The sequence below is a fragment of the Neocloeon triangulifer genome, unplaced genomic scaffold, assembly GCF_031216515.1.
Source record: "Neocloeon triangulifer isolate White Clay Creek 2 clone unplaced genomic scaffold, ASM3121651v1 ptg000014l, whole genome shotgun sequence".
NCBI classification, from domain to species: domain Eukaryota; kingdom Metazoa; phylum Arthropoda; class Insecta; order Ephemeroptera; family Baetidae; genus Neocloeon; species Neocloeon triangulifer.
Genome location: NW_026775556.1, coordinates 11,572,100 through 11,590,432, shown reverse-complemented (window position 1 = coordinate 11,590,432; position 18,333 = coordinate 11,572,100). Strand labels below are relative to the sequence as shown.

General features: G+C 37.8%; 1 protein-coding gene across 10 annotated transcripts; it reads right to left on the bottom strand.

Annotated features, from left to right (window-relative positions):
• Nucleotides 1–2,357: 2,357 nt before the first annotated feature.
• On the bottom strand, nt 2,358–17,925 carry LOC132200789 (mucin-1-like). 10 transcript variants are annotated; one of them, XM_059626513.1, is made up of 23 exons: nt 17,793–17,925; nt 10,065–10,173; nt 7,455–7,512; nt 7,320–7,390; nt 6,920–7,099; nt 6,707–6,811; nt 6,335–6,544; nt 6,166–6,270; nt 6,008–6,112; nt 5,810–5,914; nt 5,652–5,756; nt 5,490–5,591; nt 5,317–5,418; nt 5,118–5,219; nt 4,919–5,020; nt 4,749–4,853; nt 4,475–4,684; nt 4,325–4,429; nt 4,165–4,269; nt 3,992–4,096; nt 3,602–3,864; nt 3,400–3,539; nt 2,945–3,083 (listed from the first exon to the last, which is right to left on the bottom strand). In XM_059626513.1, the coding sequence occupies exons 2-22, from the start codon at nt 10,171–10,173 to the stop codon at nt 3,423–3,425; spliced, it is 2,571 nt and encodes an 856-aa protein (XP_059482496.1). In that variant the 5' UTR covers nt 17,793–17,925; the 3' UTR covers nt 2,945–3,083; nt 3,400–3,422. The 10 variants fall into 10 exon arrangements, with proteins under 10 accessions (XP_059482489.1, XP_059482490.1, XP_059482495.1 ...); XM_059626506.1 differs by lacking the exon at nt 3,400–3,539 and having other exon boundaries at nt 2,358–3,083; nt 17,793–17,924; XM_059626507.1 differs by lacking the exon at nt 3,400–3,539 and having other exon boundaries at nt 2,358–3,083; nt 6,920–7,096; nt 17,793–17,924.
• Nucleotides 17,926–18,333: the final 408 nt, after the last annotated feature.

The following is an 18,333-nucleotide window of genomic DNA, read 5'->3' as shown; positions in this document are numbered from 1 at the left end:
TGATGCTGATACGGTCGCTCCACACTCTGCCTCGAACGTAGAAGGCGTTTGTGAACGTGCCATAGACTAGCCAAAAAGCATCAAGGCGTGTTTGGGACGACTGGGGACGCCTGTAATGAAAATAGAATAAAATTTTCAGAAAAATACGGATTATTACACCGACCCCTTGGCGTGAGGACTGGCGGCTGAGGCGATTGACAAGAAAATGTAAACCAGGGTCAGGATAATCCACACAACTAACTGGAAGGGACCGAGAATCGCCCTGTGCCGTGGTAGGGCTGTCGAAGCCCGCGTCATGAAAACTGCACAGTCCTAAATGTTTAATTGAATTTTAAATTCGCGCAGCTCTTTTATTATTCCATTAATACGTGAGTGTAAGGCATGGTGGTGGCCAAGTCGTGCGTCTCTGGTGAAAAATAAACCCCACCGGCTCCTAATTCGGCGCCAGATCCGGCAACGGCTTCTTTCAAAGGACCGGTGCCTTCACCATCAGGCATGAATTTCGTTCCATACGTGAAATTAAGCTTGTAAGCCAGCAAATCCATCAGAGTTCTCTCTATGCCAGTCCACTCTATGCGGAGATAATTTTAATTAAATTAATAAAAATTAAAATAATGAAGTAAAACCTGTATCGTTTGGCTTGTGAATACTGAAAGGTGGTTCGTGGCGCACAGCCACTGAGAGTTGATTGGGAAACCAGGGTTTTAGAAATTTTGTTGAGACAACTGGGCGTTTGCGATGGGCACTTGCTATTACTAGCATCTTCCAGGGCCGACCAACCCATCTAAGCAAGAATAAAAGAATGAAGTTTTACCTAAATTAATGTATTTTTAAAGATTATTTTAATATTAATTAAATTTAATTTGTTTTACAAATTATTAATTTTGTTCATTCTTTTTTTTACAATTAAAATCACAGAAAAACAAAATTTGGCAACAGAAATATCTGTCGTACATTTATTTAGTTTTAATGCTCGAATTCCTCTCTAATTAGTTAAAAATTGTATTTATTATTTTTTTAGTTGTAAATGTGCATTATGTTTTTTTTTTGTAAATTAAATTTTTGTGTATTGAAAAATAAAAATATTTACTTGTCAACGAATTCTTCTATCCTCCAAATCGGTGAGGCCGTGACCAAAATAAGTGCCGAGTCGTGCGACGTGCCTGCCCTGCTGATGGCCCGTACGTCCTCGACGTGCTGCACCATGAAGATGGGGACAGCGCAGCTGCCATCACGTGGCACCGGACTCTGTCCGACAGTGTTGATTGAACCTGAGAGTCTCCCGTGCGTCAAACCGGAGCTCAGTTCGCCAGAGAGCAATCTCTGCACTCCGCAAGAGTTTTCGAGGAAACGGTCGTAACGCAGGACAGGCAAGCAGCCGCTGAAGTAGTTGTCCAGAACGCGGGACACCATTCGACTGAGCATCAGATCCTCCGGACACTGACTGCGCGCCGGCAGACGCAGACCGGGCAAAACCTCAACGGCTTTAGAAATTCAATAAATTAATTATTTGAAAAAAAAATTGAAGGCCTCGAAAAAATAGAGATAACAATTTTTATTTTTAAAATAAATAGAAAAAAATTTCTGTACCTCTTTCAAATCGTTTTTCATCGGCTAAATTTTGTCCAAATGTGTCCTCCCACTCCAACTCTTGCTCCATCTCGGCCTCATCTTCATGGCCGAGCTCGCCGTTGACTCTAAAAAAGTCGCACTCACTAGCCCATTGACTATCCACGCTGGGGTCGCAAATTATTTTCAGCCCGTGATTATTGACTGGCAGCAACAGGAAAATTAGCAGAGGAAGTGCCATCGTTGGCAGCGGAATGGTGACTGATTTTCCATTCTCTTCCAGTTGCAGTCAAACCAATTTGAGGAGCACACCTGTTATCTGAATTTTTCACGAGGATATTTTCGGAGGAATTCTTTTGGTTTGGCGTTTTATTTATTTAATCTTGCGTGCTTTCTTGATTATTTGGTAAATAAATTATTAATTTTTTTTTAAATTCAATATTATTGTATCAATACCTCATCAAAACGTTGAATCCAACAAAATATTATTTGATAATTAACAAAAAATTTTGGGGGTATTTAAATAATAATAATTCAACAATTTAGTTTATTTTAAATTCGTGTAAAATTTATTGCAACAACGTTTACGTTTACTCCATTAATGTACATACAACGCTTAAATCAAAGGGGTTATTAGAAAAATTCGGCAAGGTTGCAGAGAGCGACATTAAAATTTTTAAAACTTTAAATCAACGCTGTCGTAAATAATTTTCTTATCCAATTACGTAGACCAACAAACAATTGAAACAATTTCTTGTCTATATGGAATAATTAGTGTTAACCATTAACAATTCACGTGGGGCTTAGTTGTGTAATTAATTTAGATTAGTGAGAATATCACTACCTAGCTTTGAAACTTGCAAACAAAATTAGCCTGCGTAACTAGACTACTAAGATTTTGATTCTCTCCTACTTGAAATGCATTATTTTTATGGTATATTATTTAGGCTGTTCACATCAGATTTTTTTTCACAAAAATATTAACAACTCCTATAAAGTATCAAGTCGTGTTGGATTTCACATGATTTTTTTTATCATATCTAAGCAGTCAAAATAGATAATTTTTATATTTATTGTCAAGAAACGTTGCAATCACATTTTAATCATCTTCAACCAATCGCCTTTTTGACAATCTTCAATTTAATTATATAAATCAAGTAATTAAAATACTTCAGAGTTAGATAAAAAAAAATCAAAATTATTCGACTTTTCAAAAAAACTTTTTAAATTCCGGTTGAGGACTCGTGGGAGCCTTTGGATGAATACTGGGTCGTCGTTGTGGTGGTGATGGTTTCACGGTAGCCATTGGCGGTCTTCTCGTGTGTGCTACTGATTTTCGTATTTGACGACTGGTTGTTGCTGCTAGAGTTGCTGGAGGTTCCGTTCACTTGGCCGTTTTGCTGCGTGTAGCTGGTGTCCACCTTGTACACGTTGCCTTTCAAGTTGCCAATGTAGGGCGAGTGACGGATACCAAATGAAATGGATGGTTTTGACTCTACAACGCTCTGGTATGCCTAAAAATTAAATAAAAAATTAATTATTGAGATTAATCAAAATTTAACAATTCAACCAAACAGTTTATATAATACATAATAATACCAGCCCAAAATATCAGTGAATGAGATTAAATATAATTTAATTATAATAACTTTACTGCGGTTGTATAATTAAAGATTGATTACTTTTCTTGGTTGCTTAAAGAAAAGATGGAAAATATTTGTTTTTGTCGTATAAATTAATTTGCAGATTATTACAAGATATCGTGGCTGAACAAATAAAAGACTAAACGAACTTGAGTTCTGAGCATAAGAAAGAATAATTTGTGGCAACCTTATGTGTTAGTAACAGTTGAGTTAGAAAGGAATTCCCTCAGAAGGCAGCAGAAGTCTGTGAGGGATGTCTTGAGCAAGGAAAGGCGAGTGTCTGATTCCGAAAGAGTGAGCCGGAGCAGACGAAGTTGCAAAAGTCACCTGGGTTAGTTCAGTGCGATGGTTAGTTGCGGGTTTCTCCTCTTTTTAAGAGGGTTGCCTACCTTTTCAGGCGAATAAACGCCGGGTCCTGGAATCTGCGTCGAGTCACTGATGGCGGGGTGGCGGGAAGAGATGGAGTAGCACGGCGACTTGGTGGCCTTGTACTGCTCAATGCTGGCCTCGTTGTACGTGCCTGGCCCAGGGACCTTGACCCTTTCGTCCACAGGGTCCTTGGTTCGGCCGGAAATGGTGAACGCAGGCGCCTGACGCATGTGGCCTTCCTTCACCGACCCAAGCACGGGTGGCATGTTGTACACGTTGGGGGCTGCAAAATTTATAAAATTTAAAAAAAAAAATTAACAAAAATTTAAAAAGATCGAGTAATTTTATTTTATTATTTTTTATTTTGCGTAAACTCTGCCCGAAGTTTTATTTTATTTTTCACATTGTACCTGGCGTTTCGTTGGGTTTTTCGAGATGCGTCTTGAGACCAAAAGTATACTTGGGCGCTGAATCGAACGCGTCAACGCTCATGTCAGGGTTGTAAGAGCCAGGTGCTATTTTATATTTAATTACACGGTGCGAGTTTGAAATATACAAAGTGCAATTTTTTTTCTGTACTAACCTGGTGTTGTGCTGGGTTTTTCCAAATTGGTTTTCAGACCAAAGGTGTACTTCGGCGTGTCTGTCAGGGCGTCAATGCTCTTTTCAGGGCTGTAGGCACCAGGTGCTGCGGAGAAAATTTCCTTGTGCAATTCTACAACTACTTTACAAGTGCTGCATACCTGGGTAGTTGCTGGGTTTTTCAGCCCTGGATTTTAGACCGAATGTGTACTTGGGAGTTGACTCCATGGCCTCGGCGCTCTTCTCGGGATTGTAAGCTCCGGGAGCTAGTTTTATTTGCAAATTATTTATTTTTTAATTTTTAGAATTACCTGGGATGTTGTTGGGTTTGTCAAGATTGGGTTTCAAGCCGAACGTGTACTTTGGCGTGTCCTTAAGGGCATCGATATTTTTCTCGGGGCTGTAGGCGCCAGGGGCAGGGTTGTTGCTGGGTTTGCCGACCTGAGTTTTGAGACCGAAAGTATATTTAGGGGTGGAATCATAAACTTCGGTGCTCTTTTCAGGACTGTATGCTCCGGGGGCTAAATTAAAGTAAGTGAAATAAAATCAAAATAAAAGTGGAAAAAGAAAAAGTGCATTTTTTACCGGGAGTGGAAAATTTATTTTCATCGTGGGGTTTGAGACCAAATGTATATTTTGGCGTGTCCGTCAGCGCGTCAATACTCTTTTCGGGAGAGTAAGTGCCAGGAGCTAAACAAAATAGTGCCGGAGAAAAATTATAAAATAATTTACAACAAAGAGATAAAATCTTTTACCAGGGATATTATTAGGCTTGTTCAAATCGGGTCTATGTCCAAAGGTGTACTTCGGCGCCGAATCAAACGCGTCGTTCTTTTCAGGGGAATAAGTGCCAGGTGCTAATTTTTTTAAGATAAGAAATAAATTATAAATAATGTAACATCGGAAATGATATTGAATATTAATTGAAAAAATATTAATTGAATTAATCTTTACCGGGCATATTGTTAGGCTTGTTCAAATCAGGTCTATGTCCAAAGGTGTACTTTGGTGCCGAATCAAACGCGTCGTTCTTTTCAGGGGAATAAGTGCCAGGTGCTAATTTTTTTGAAGATAAGATATAAATAATAAATTAATGCAATATTGGAAATGATATTGTAAATGAATTGAAAAAATATTAATTTTTAATCTTTACCGGGCATGTTGTTAGGCTTGTTCAAATCGGGTCTATGTCCAAAGGTGTACTTTGGTGCCGAATCAAACGCGTCGTTCTTTTCAGGGGAATAAGTGCCAGGAGCTTTACAAAATTAAAGAAAAGAAACCAAAATCAAATATAATTAAAGTTAGACATTTCAAATTAATTGTCACCAGGGTAATTGTTAGGTTTGTTCAGATCAGGTCTGTGTCCAAAGGTATACTTGGGTGCTGAATCAAACGCGTCATTCTTTTTAGGAGAGTAAGTGTTAGGGGCTGTTAGAAAAAGTTAAAATGAACAATGCAGAATTAAAATAAACGGTAAAAAGCAATTACCAGGCGTATTGCTAGGCTTCTCAAGGTTGGGTTTCAGTCCAAAAGTATATCTTGGGGTGTCGGTGAGAGCGTCCACATTTTTTTCAGGGCTATAAGTACCAGGTGCTAAATGGGAATTGCAGAAGTTAATGGACAAAATTAATAAATTAGAGCTGTACCAGGGGTATTGCTGGGTTTTTCCAGATGGGCCTTGTGGCCAAATGTGTATCTTGGCGTGTCTGTAAGCGAATCCACGTGTTTTTCGGGGGAGTATGAACCGGGAGCTAGTTATAATTAAAATATTATAAATAAGGAGGAGGTCACATGACGAAAAAAAAAAATATTTGGATAAAATTAAAGATTAATGAATAGTAAACCTGGATTGTTGCTCGGCTTTTCCATCAAATGTTTCATTCCAAAGGTGTACTTTGGCGCGGAATCGGAAATTTCACTGCACTTTTCAGGGGAATAAGTTCCAGGAGCTGATTAAATTTTGGTTTAAAACAAATTTTAACATAAAAAATAATATTAATACCAGGTGTGTTATTTGGCTTCTCGAGTTGCGTTTTGAGACCAAAAGAATACTTTGGCGTGTCTTTTAGCGCGTCCAGATTTTTCTCAGGGCTGTAGGAACCAGGAGCTAAATGAAACCGCAGTTTTAAAAACCCAGCCAAATTATAGACAATATTCCAATCTGAGGATACCTGGTGTGTTGCTTGGTTTGTCAAGGGCTGGTCTGTGACCAAATGAGTAGCTAGGAGTGGAATCGAAGGCGTCAACATTTTTTTCGGGGCTGTAAGTGCCAGGCGCGGGGGTGGCATTTGGCTTTTCAAGTTGGGGCTTGAGACCGAAAGAGTATTTTGGCGCATCTTTGAAAGCCTCAACACTCTTTTCAGGGCAGTACGTACCAGGAGCTACACGGATTGGGCGAAAATAATTCAAATAAAGCATAAATGGGGAAAAAACAAAATAAACTTCAGGCAGAAAGTCGATTATTGTTAATAATTTAATAAATCTCAAATACGCTTTTAAACTTTTTGATAAAATTTAAAAAAAAAGTCAAAAAGTTTAATTACCTGGAGTTTCACTTGGCTTTTTTGGCTTAGCTTTGATTCCAAACGAGAATTTAGGTGCGTCTTTGAGTGCATCCACACTTTTTTCTGGACTGTAGGTGCCAGGTGCTGTTAGTCCATACATTCAAATTTATACATTATTTATTAAATTCTACTCAACTCATGCGGATATGTTTTAAAGTTTAAAATGAGAAAAAAAGACAACTAATATCCAACCTGGCGTGGAACTTGGCTTTTCAGTCTGCGTCTTCATGCCAAAAGTGTATTGGGGGGCCTTGTCGTGCAGCGCCTTGTCACTCTTCTCAGGGCTGTAGTCTCCGGGGGCGGGGGTGTTGTCTGGTTTCGGGTCTTTGGGGCGGCCGTGCAGGGTGGATGCCGGCGGGGTGTCCTTGCCTGCTGAGAATACCGCAAAGGTGTGTGTAGTCGGCCGTTTTATTCAGGCTTTATATTTGTATATTCTATTAAAAGGCAGCTTTCAAGGGATAATTAATCAGTGTCGGCGCTTTGCAAATTGAACTGTTGCTCAAGATCAATGAATTAAATAGGAGAGGTGCCGACATTTATGGGGCCTTTTACTATTTGGCAAGGTTGAAGGAATTGGATAGAATCGTCTAACCTTTGGCACTCAGTCCGGTCACGTTGTATTGTCCTGGGCCGGGGCCTGGGCTGTTGTTTTTGTTGTTGTGTCTGCGAAATCAATCAAACGGTTGGGAATTATAGTGATTGTGGGTGGGCATGGCTATTAAGTTACCTTCCACCGAAACTGAAGGCGGGTGCTCGTCCTTTTTTAGAGTCGTGAGCCACATTTCCTGTAACAAAAGATAAATTGCCATAATTATAGATGGAAAAACCATTTTTAAATATTTCTTTCTTCTGTTGGGTCTAAATTTTAATCATTTTATAAAGTTTAAAAAATTGAATTGCAAAAAAATAAATGATATTTGGTACAACTAGGTGACCTTGAACAATATTAATAAAAGTTTTATTCTATTGACCTCCATAATGCAAGTCTCATTTCTGCAAATCACGATTGGATCAATGGGCGTTAAATCACAGAGATGCAATAACGTTCTCTATTAATAAAACTTTCAGGGGCATCTCATTCAATTCTCTGTGCATAAATGTGGGAAGTTCGCATCACTTATTCCGATGTATGCGTCCGTCATCCTTGCCAGCGTGGGCGCGCATATATCCACGGATAATAAAAACGCGAAAATGGTCACATCCACGCCGGCTGTGTGGAGGGCGGCGACTGCACATCGCCTCATTACCCATCCATACGTACACGTCACATTTTACGTGGGACAAACTGCTTTTTTTAAATTATGCACGCAGCACATTAAAATAAACGCACAGAATAATGGGCCTTTTCGCCGTTTCCTCTGCGCGTTTAGTAACACCCAGGGTGTGTTGTGTGATTTACGATCCTTGATGCTACAAATAATTAAATTTTTCCTGTTCAAATATTTTATTTAATCAAATGATATTGTAATGATTTTTTAACAAAAGTAAAGAAAATCGTCTTACAATTAGCCATATTTATTTGCTCTATTTTATTATGATTATTTATTCATCTCGGTCAATACAAAAAAATTTGATTATTAATTAATTATTAAAATCTGAAGAGAAATTTCAAATCAGTTGAAAACTACTTTTACTTTGTATCAAATTAAAAATCAATTCAACGCAGATAGTCGAGTGATTTGCATTCAACTGTGGCTTGATTAATTAATTAGAGAAATCCCTTCTACAGCAGAGACGAACGAGATCGACGGGTCGCCCACCGTCCTCTGACTCACGGCTAAATAAAATAACGGCTTGCAGAGTATATCTGCTTATAAGGCAAGGGCCGAGTGGGCAGGCCGCAAGTGCGGAGGCGGCCCTGCAGACGAGGTGTGGTACAAGGGCGACCGGCCGATAAATTTTCCTTCACCGATCCCAACTCGCGTCGTCGGATGCAAAAAATAAAACGCCGGCCAGCGGCAGCAGTAGATGGATGAAATTTTATTCCGTTTCGTGTAAAAAACGCGCAGCGCGAGACATATTTGGACTTGGATTTCTGTCACACGAATACAAATGAACGGTGCATGTCGTTGACCCAAATCAGCGTGGGATCAACTGCCTCACGATATTCAGATTGAGGGAAGAAACGTGTTATAGAAAACTGTCTGACTTGAATATTTATTGGAAATTTAATAGCCTGATACAATAATATGTAAATTTAATTTATTTTTGGCATAAAACGAACAAAATTTGTTCTTTTTTTCTTAATATTTGAATTTTTGCAGAAATTAATTTGTGACTTTTCATTACTTCCTTTCATTATTGTTGGGATCGTTTCAGATTTGTAACCAGGGACGATGGGCTAAAATTTGCGTGTGCAGTTGATGAAATCTGTTTTTCATTTCCATTGAATTTGCATTCATTTCTGAAACAAGAGCGGACACACCCTGAGGAAACCGAGTCCGACTATTTTTGTATCGTTCCAAAGGGCTGAATGAAAATCAAAGCCGCCTATAATTATCTGTGGCGCTGCATATTATTATATTATTTTCTCCATTTCATTATGTTCCCTCTCGCTGTATTCCAACCGCGGAGAGTGGGCAGCACTCATCTGTGTGCGGCGAACAATGGTCGCGGACCACCCCAATTATCATCTGCATTGTGCCCCCGCGATATGAATCCATAATATTATGTTTGGCCCAATGATTCTTTAATTTATTTTATTCAGCCCAAATTTGCTCTTCAAATTGTTTAAAGTCAAACATAAATACATATTTGCAGAATAATTTGCTCAAAAGTCAAATTTTTTTATTATTATTTTTAAAATTGATCTTTTTACAAAAAAAAATATATCTTCAATTGTGAAGGCTTTATTATATTTGAATTTTTAAAAACACGTCATTGTTCAAACTTTCTCAAATTCATTTAATAAAGAATTAATTCACATATAAACTTTATTTTCAAGAATTCTACAATAAGCCTGTGTGACGTTTAACATTATATGTAAGAAAAAAATTTAATATTTAATTTTCCTTTTCATATTTTTTTTTTAGCTAAAATAAGTCAAATTATAGTATAATTCATCTAAAATTTTTAGCGGAAGAAATAAATCACTGAAAAAAGAGACGTTATAAGTTAATTCATGTCCGTATTTAAAAATATATAAGCTTCTTTTTCCAAGCCCATTTAGCAAAGAGCATTTCGTGATCAACGCAGAACACTCGTCATAAAAATCCATTTTTATCTGCAGAGTTATTTGGACTAGAGACCCAGAAAGGAAGCAAACTTCGCTGTGAGCCCCATAAATAAACAGCGTTTTCGTGATTCGGCTCCGCATCGATTTTCGTGTGCGACTCACCAATGGTGGTTCTGAGGGCCACGCAGGCAGGTCCAGGACTGGTGTGCTCGGCCGCGATGGGTCCTCGCCGCTTGGTCGGCGTCCAGGGTCTTTGCGTGAATCCGCCCATCTGCCGACAGAAAAAGGAAAAAAATCGAATCAGAAATGCGGCAAAGTCATTTGTAAGCACGCTAAATTTTTCAAAATATCCATCATCCGCCGTGGGAACAGGTGCAGGTGTGCGCGTCAACAGAAATTGAATTCGCCGCAGCGCCTGCCACCGGCCTGATAATTGCAAATTTAATGGCCTGACAATTGCTTGTCGTGTGCTTGCAAGCCGAGCCGGTTTCATTCACCTCTTTTTGAACTGCCTGATTGATATGTCATTCATCATGTTTGAAAGATTGATACGTAAATGTCAAAATTTGTCTGAATAAATTGACGGCACTGTGTAGAAAAGACAATCACAGTGATCCTTTCTTATAATCAGGAAGAAGGAAAATTTAAAATGTAATTTCTTTAAATTTTTTGGGATTTTTGTTGTAATTTTAAATAAATATCAACTGAACTAAATTATGTTAATTTAGTTTTTTGATAATGTTAAACAAAGTTTTGAAATGAATCACTAAATATTAAATATTTTTATTTGAAAAAAAGAATAATAAAATTCTGTCTTTTCTATTTTTCCTATTAATTACACATTTTAAAATAAAAGCATTAAACATTATAAACCGGTTGTTGGATTCTCCTGTAGTAGTTTTTGCACATTTCACAAGATGAACATAACTTTCGAAGTAACGAATCACACACCATTCTGAGAGTTTGTTACGTGAATCGAAACCGCAATCTGCCGTATTGGATTTGTACACGCCACACGCGTATCATGCGATTGTGGCGACTTTTTTACATAGTCCATTGAAACGCACGGAACCGTGAATCGAGAGCTCTTTTATTTTTATGTACACTCTTGAATACTAATTTATTAGAATATTATGCAAATTTGGCACGTACTAAATTTAAGTGATGCCCGGCCCGGTGCTTTTAAACTGCCGAATAAACATCTTAATTTATTATGATTCACTTCAACTCCTCCAATTACGGTCGTTTGAGATTTTTAATCTCTTGATTTACGGCGACGAGGAGGTGTTTGAGAAAATAGCGAGGTCAAAGCGATTTTACCGAGCGGCTTTATTTTCATGATCTTGCCTGGATTATTAACTCCCAGCGGTGGAAGGATTAGAATTCAGCGGCAGTTTTGTCCGCCCACGTAACCGCTTATTTTCTGAGATTTATCATAATTATTTGAAGTTGTTTTTCAAGGAAGTTGTACGAGGGGCAAACAAAGGGACACGGTTATAAATTCAAGATTATGAGCCGCAGAGAAAAGTTTCTAAAATTATTGCACTTCGAATAATCATAAACTTTTAAACGCGAACTCTGCTATAGCAGAAAAGCAAGAGTTTGAAACTTCATGGCGCAATAAATGCGATTACATTCCGCTGCTCACTTCCAATGCTAATAATAGTCAATGAAATTAAAAAAAAAATATAGGTTTAAAAATATACTGTTTTAAATAATTACATAATATATCTTTAAGTCATTCCTTTTTTCAGTTTAATATATTTTATTTTTACTTAATTTTATTTTTAATTTTTATTATTATTAATCAAACTTTTGGAATGAAAAATAATTTACGTTGTTGTTGTATTGGTTAATAGAAATATAAATATGTATTAGTCTACTATGGCATTGTAAATTTGCATCTTTATAATTTGAAATACATCATTTATCTTCTACATGAGGATTTTGTCATCATGATTCAATATGAAATTAACTTCTTGTGTTTAGATAGACGATTAATTTTCTAAAGAATTTGATTTTAATGTTAAATTCTATTTATATATTTAAATTAATTTTAATATTTTTATATGTATTAATCTAAATTGATCCAAATGAAATGCACAGCTAAATTATTGTTTTAAAATTTTGCACCATTTCACAAATTAGCGCCCCGGACACAACATCTGTTAAGTATTAGCGCCCAATTTATTTATCACGCCCAAGCAAATATCACACTCAAGGTATTTCCTCGAAGGGCTCCTTGAACGTGCGTAAAGTCGCTGAACGTGCAATGGCATCTCCATATATCATGTTTTGAGCAGCTCTCGTTAAAGGGGTCAATGCGAGAGCTAACAACAATAATTCCTCTTATGAATCACCCGAGGACAACTACAGTTTTGATGCAGAAATTCTCATCTCCCGGCGGAGATATCGGAGAAAGCACCGCTGCAAGAAAAGTGGTAATGTCGCAGCTCGGGACGAAAATCTCGCTGCTCAATTCTCAACCACACTGCGGATCGAATTCTGTCATTCGAACACGATTATGATCGTCTCGCGTGGAGCCGCGATCGCTAAAATATATCGGAGCAAGGTCCCCCAGCCAAAGATGCTTAATAGTTTCGCGAGACCTTTCTTTATGCTGCCCACACGGAGCCGGCTAATTTGTCACCGACTGGATTATTTATGACGCCTCTCAAGGAGAGCGATCGGAATGATAATTTCCAGCTTGCTGATTTTAATCTTGTTAATTAATAACCGAAACAAATTGAAAAAGGCGGGCCTGATTATGAATGAATTCAAATAAAAAAAAATTATTAATCATTAGTATTTTTAAAATGATTTTTTTACTTATATATTTTATTGCGATATAATCATTACAATTTGTTTTTACGATTCACCCAGTTCTCATTTACAATTATGCCATATCGTAAAATATTTTCTCTGGATTGTTAAATTATTTGTAGAAATTTTTCTTCGTGATGGCCGAAATTTTGAAACAATGATCTGTGTATTTTGCGTGACGGTATTTTCACGAGCAATGACTTTTTATGACGCAAAATTAGGCAGCATAAAAATTAGAAATCACACCTCGGAAGCGCAAATGACCAGGACAATCTACAAAAACAGAATCTTCGCGCTTCACACGACCGCACACGACGATATAATAAAGCGCAATGATCGCGGCATTGAAACTGCTTCGATTCATGCGGAAAGGAAATAAAAAAGCAGTTCAGAGATGCTCTGAATCGGTACAAAAAACACGCTGGTGCAAATAAATGTGTGCAAAAGTGTGCCTATTTTCCCTTGGACGGTGGCGTGACAGGCAGAGCGAGTGAATATTTGCGCATGGAATCACAATTTATTGCATGACGCTGGAAATAGCTTGAAATGGGGATTGTCTGCGGCACAAGCAAAAGGGCTTTTCAGAGTTATTATCCATTTATATTTGCTGTTCTCGACCTTTCACCGCTCTGAGCAAATGTATGCCGTTTTTTTTATTCGTTCAAACTTCCAACCATTTATGGCACAAGAAAACTTGCTTGCAGAAATATTAATAAACTGTTTTGAAGCTTAATTTTCAATGTGTTTCAATCTTCCGCAAGCTTTTTATATCAGAAGCACTGCTCACAATTATCATCATTAAAAAAGGACATAAAAATTTGGATTGATATTCTTTTTATCAGTGGTGTAAAAAGATGTAAAATTATTAAAATTTTAATAACGCTTCATAATAATTATATATAATTAACCAAATTTCAAATAAAATTGAATAGCCTAAAAGTCAAAATATTAAGAGAAATTCTTTTAAATAAAATTATATTCCAATGCAGCACCCCATTGAGACATTTTTCACTTTCTTGAGCTTTTTTATGATTTGATTAATTGCGTCTTTGAAGTACAAAAAACAAACAAATCAAGGTTAGTAATGGCTCAACAAAGAAACTCAATATTTTGCGTTTGGTGGAATTCCGTGGGGGACACGACACGCGCCCCTTGGATGGCGACACGCGGTGCCTGCCTGTGCTGCGAATCGATGACTTTGCGAGGCACACGCCGCCGCTCCGTATTATTGTTAATATTACCACGATAATGTGCGCCATTGAACTGCTCACGCATCGCAGTGGCGGCCACAGCCCTTCTGCAACTTTCTTACAGCAAATCAGCTTCGTGCCGTGGCAGTAAATAATCTCGTCGTCACTTTCGTGAGTGTGCGAATTTGTGTGAAATTATGTTTTACATCCGCTTCAAAATTTCATGGTGAACTTGAACGGCCAGCGAAAGAGATTTCAGGATCGATGAGTGTCTAACAAACTTTTAACTTCCAAGGGCTAAACAACCTTGGCCAAAGTTGCTAATAAGACGAGATTTGAATAAATTTGTGGAAATGATTTTCTTCCATGCTGTTTTATAGAAATCAGCACATTTATTCTTGTCTGCAAAGTTTCGCCGACAGATAATTTCAGATTTTCTGACCATAAAAAAACTATAAAAAACAGAAGTTGCAAAATTTTATAATAAATATTAAGTTTTTTTTACTGGATAAATTGGCAATTTCTTTATCGACGCTATAGTCTGTTTTTTTTTTTAAATATATAGTTGTTGATATTTATTAGTGTAATTTAAAATTTAAAAATTTAATAGCATTTCTGGTTCTGCCCCTGGTGCAGAATTAAATTGCAACGTTAAAGAGACTTCCCTAGTCCACCAATGCACTTATTTGTATCTTGAATGGCTCTGAAAAGTCAAATGTTGGCACAATACCTGGTCATAAACGCTGCCGAAATAGCCCCATCGCACAATAGCGCTTTTTCAGGCGAGCTGTTTGAATAGAGGTGGTGGCTAAAATTAGCCCTCCATTCGGCCGGGGGAAAGTCTCTCGTGGGAAAACGGCTGGCGTGCATGCATTTGCATTCACATTTACGTAGATTTATATAAAATATGTGGGCCATCGTGTGACTTATGTATTTTCCGTGCAAACTTTTGAATGGAACCTCTGCGTGGCACGTATGAGAGAAGCACTGCTGAAGGGAAGCGTGTGCGGTAAATAAAAAGCAAATAAAATTTATCTCTCGGAAAAAACAATTGAGTTTCCAAGGTGCGTTCTGAGCACACACACGAGGCGTCGAAAATCCTCGGAAAAGCGCTGGGAAATTTTCTCGGAAAACAGCAAGCGACCGTCATTTGCGTCACTCTAGTTAAAAATTTTATGGGAAATATATTGTTCTATTGCTGATTCTTGTTTGTATTTTGCAAGTGCAAACAATGGGCAGAAGAAGGAGTATGCGGCGTCTTTTAAAACTTGAAACGCGGCTCTGTCTTGCACAATCGGACAATGAGCAAGTGTATGACTTTGTAAAACGCAAACATTCCACGCCTCTGGAAGTTACACAAATGGCCAAGATAAAAATTTTAAATCACAACAAGCTGGAGAGAGTATGGTTTTTATAAAACAAAATTAAATTAAAAAATTTGTTGTTTTGTTTTTAATATTTATTTAAAATAAAATTAAAATAAGAAGTTTTTGAGGAATACGCGAGAGTTCATTTTTTCGACTTTTTTTCACTGAACTTTTGACCGCATTTACAGCATTTATACTACTAGGTAGGGCTTATGTCAAAGTCGCAATAATTACAAGGCTCTATTTTTGGCGGCAGTCTTTATCTGGCACGAAATTGAAGATTCATTTCGGCGTCGTGCAACATTATTTAATTTCAAGGCATTCATTTCGGCCATAAAAGCCCTTTCATTACATTCGTTCGCGTGCGCAAAACGATGAGACGGCGAAAGAAAAAGCGAAAAAAGGCTGAAAGGGTCAGCGGTACTGCTTACGTTTCTTTCAATTAGCGCCGAGCAGAAAAATATGCGTAAATGTTGTAAATAATTCTTTTCTCGCCGGCGATTCCAAGAAAGGCGCCAATGCTAATGATCCTCGGAAGATTTCGCTCTGCTTGGAGGCACGCAAATGAGTTGAAGACCTCAAAGCGAACAGCCTCTCTCATTAAAATGCTGTCTCGCCTCCGACAAGGTTACAATCATTATGTCATTTATTGCGCTGTTTTTTTTCTTTCCAGAAACATTCCTTGAGCATAAAAAAAATCGAACCAAGATAAATAAAAATCTACTTTCTGCCAAAATCCTGTAAGATTTGCATTGGGCCTAGTTTCTTTTATAATATGATAGACAATAGAAGGCTCTAGATCTAAAGATTGTGACGCTAGTTGCAAAGAGAGCAGCTGGGGACCAAATTTGGAAGCTTGGAGTGGGTCAAATTGATTATTGTTTCAGCTTGGTTTTATGGCCCGATGGTGATTTGAAGGGGACAAAAAAAGCTGTTAACAGCTAGACAGACGCCTTTCTGCTTAACACGCAAATAAGACAAACTAAATTAATCTGAAATGCCAGGGTTTTCTTTAAAGCCTTGAATTTACAAAAAAATTCACAAACTTGTTCTTTATTTGAATAAAAGAATTCTGCATAATTTTCAAAGCTCAATGGAATTATTTGCAAATAGCCAAACACATGTTAGCGACTTGCGAGTTGTTATTAAAAAAACAGCCGTGCCGGGTTACAAATAGTCCGTCCTTGTTTGGCCGGGAGATTAATGGCGCCAGTAATGACACTACGTACGCCGCAGCCTTAAAAAGCCGCACTTTTAAATCTCATTGTTGACAGACAACGCGGGGCAAAAGTCGTCTGCATAAATATACCGCGCTGGCCAGCAATCGTGCGCCTGCCCTGACTCAACAATGTGTCCTCTGGTGAACTTTCACTCTCGTCCGCCGACCTTGCTCGATCGCCCTTTTTGGCAACACCAAGGCGATTAATTATCTATGCCGACGCTCGCCTTTTCACGCATCCATTGGCTCCAGTTTCAAAAATGATGGACGTGTGATTTGACAGCCTATGCAATAAATTCTCATGAATTATCACGGCTGAGTACCCTTTAAAGGCGTCGCTTAGTGTCACGCTTTGTTAAAAAAAAAGAAGAAGAAAAAAACAGGCACTTATAAGGCAACGTTGGTTATGCAAAAAAAGCTTCGTTAATGTGATCGATTGTATAGAAAAAATACCAAGGAAAGAAAGTTTGTGTTTTTTTTGTCCGTCAAGACAGTTTTACGATGAGGCAGTAAAAGTGTTTTTCCGCGAACAACATGTGGCTGCAGACTGATTAGTATGGGCAGTGCCTGGTCACTTCGATTCGGCCAGCGAAAGTTGCTTTGTCACCACTTGGGGCAGAAAAAATCTCTAAACAATAGTCAGGAAGAACAAAAAACAGAGCGTGTATATAAATTTAGATTGCAAATGTAACGAGGAGGCCGCGAGCAATTAATTAACAAGTATCCATTCCATTGTGAACCAAGCACGTACGAGAAGTCATTAGAAGATGGACAAAAAGGTCTCAACAACAAACAGTGGTTCGTGTTTTGCTTGCAGACTCGTTTTAATTAGGATTGTCAAGTGTTGATCAGGTTTGCTTGTTTGAATTTCAAACTCCTACTCACCATATCTGAATAATTATAGCCTATATACTTGGAGGCTAAATAATATTTTAATTTTAAAAGTGAGTAAATTTTTATGAAAGTGCAAAATAACTAACGCAGCAATGACGAATATTTTAATTATGTATAGTTAAGTTAAATTCAATAGTAAAAATTAAATATTATTGCAATTTTGAATTTTTCCCAATAAAATATCACATTATAAATTATAATGTATATCAAGGATGGCCATTGAAAAAAAGGGAATTATACTTTTTTTGTAAGATACTTTTCTTAATTCAAATATTATGTTCACCGCAGTGATATAAAATTTAAAATAATGCATTTTAAATAGATCTTAAATATTTTTATTCTAATGATAAACAAAAGTAATTAATAAGTAAAAAAGGCTAGTATTGCTTTCCCTTACCTTCAATTCTCGGAGCGCTGGATTTTAGTGTTGGATGCGTGTGCCTGCCTCGGCAGCTCGGAGAGCAGTGAGCACCTGTGGATGGCCACCGTCGCTGTATAGTACGACTCTGGCGCCGCAGACCCCTGTGTGACGTCACACGGTGACGTCACTCGCTCGACCCGACCGACACCCTTGCTTTGCCCGAGAGTGGGTGGCTCGGCCAAGAAAGTGGAGAACGGCGGTGCGATCTGCTCCTTCCAGCAATCGTCACGAGGAAACGTCTCGAAATGGAAAACCCAACCGCCGATTTTGGCGACCAAGACGACTTTGTCTTTTTAGGAGAGTGTACAGCAAAAATGTGATGCTGAAGATGCACAAAGAGACGCCGTGATAAAATTATCATGAAAAAAAAAAGAATGAAAACTCAAACTGCAGCTTTTCTAAAAAAGGCACATTAGCATGAAACAGACAAAGAGGATATTTTAAGCATTTTTTTAAGCGTTTAGACATTTAGGTCTTCTAATTTTTAGAAATTAAATCTTTTTTAGTGCTTCAACTC

Bases quoted from the DNA above. Each gene is read 5' to 3' on its own strand.
- LOC132200789 (XM_059626506.1), bottom strand. From the start codon at position 10,173: ATGGGCGGATTCACGCAAAGACCCTGGACGCCGACCAAGCGGCGAGGA. The intron at 7,100-7,319 runs GTTAGACGATTC...CGGTATTCTCAG, and splicing joins GACCGGACTGAGTGCCAAAG to CAGGCAAGGACACCCCGCCG. The intron at 6,113-6,165 runs GTATTAATATTA...AAATTTAATCAG, and splicing joins GAAGCCAAATAACACACCTG to CTCCTGGAACTTATTCCCCT.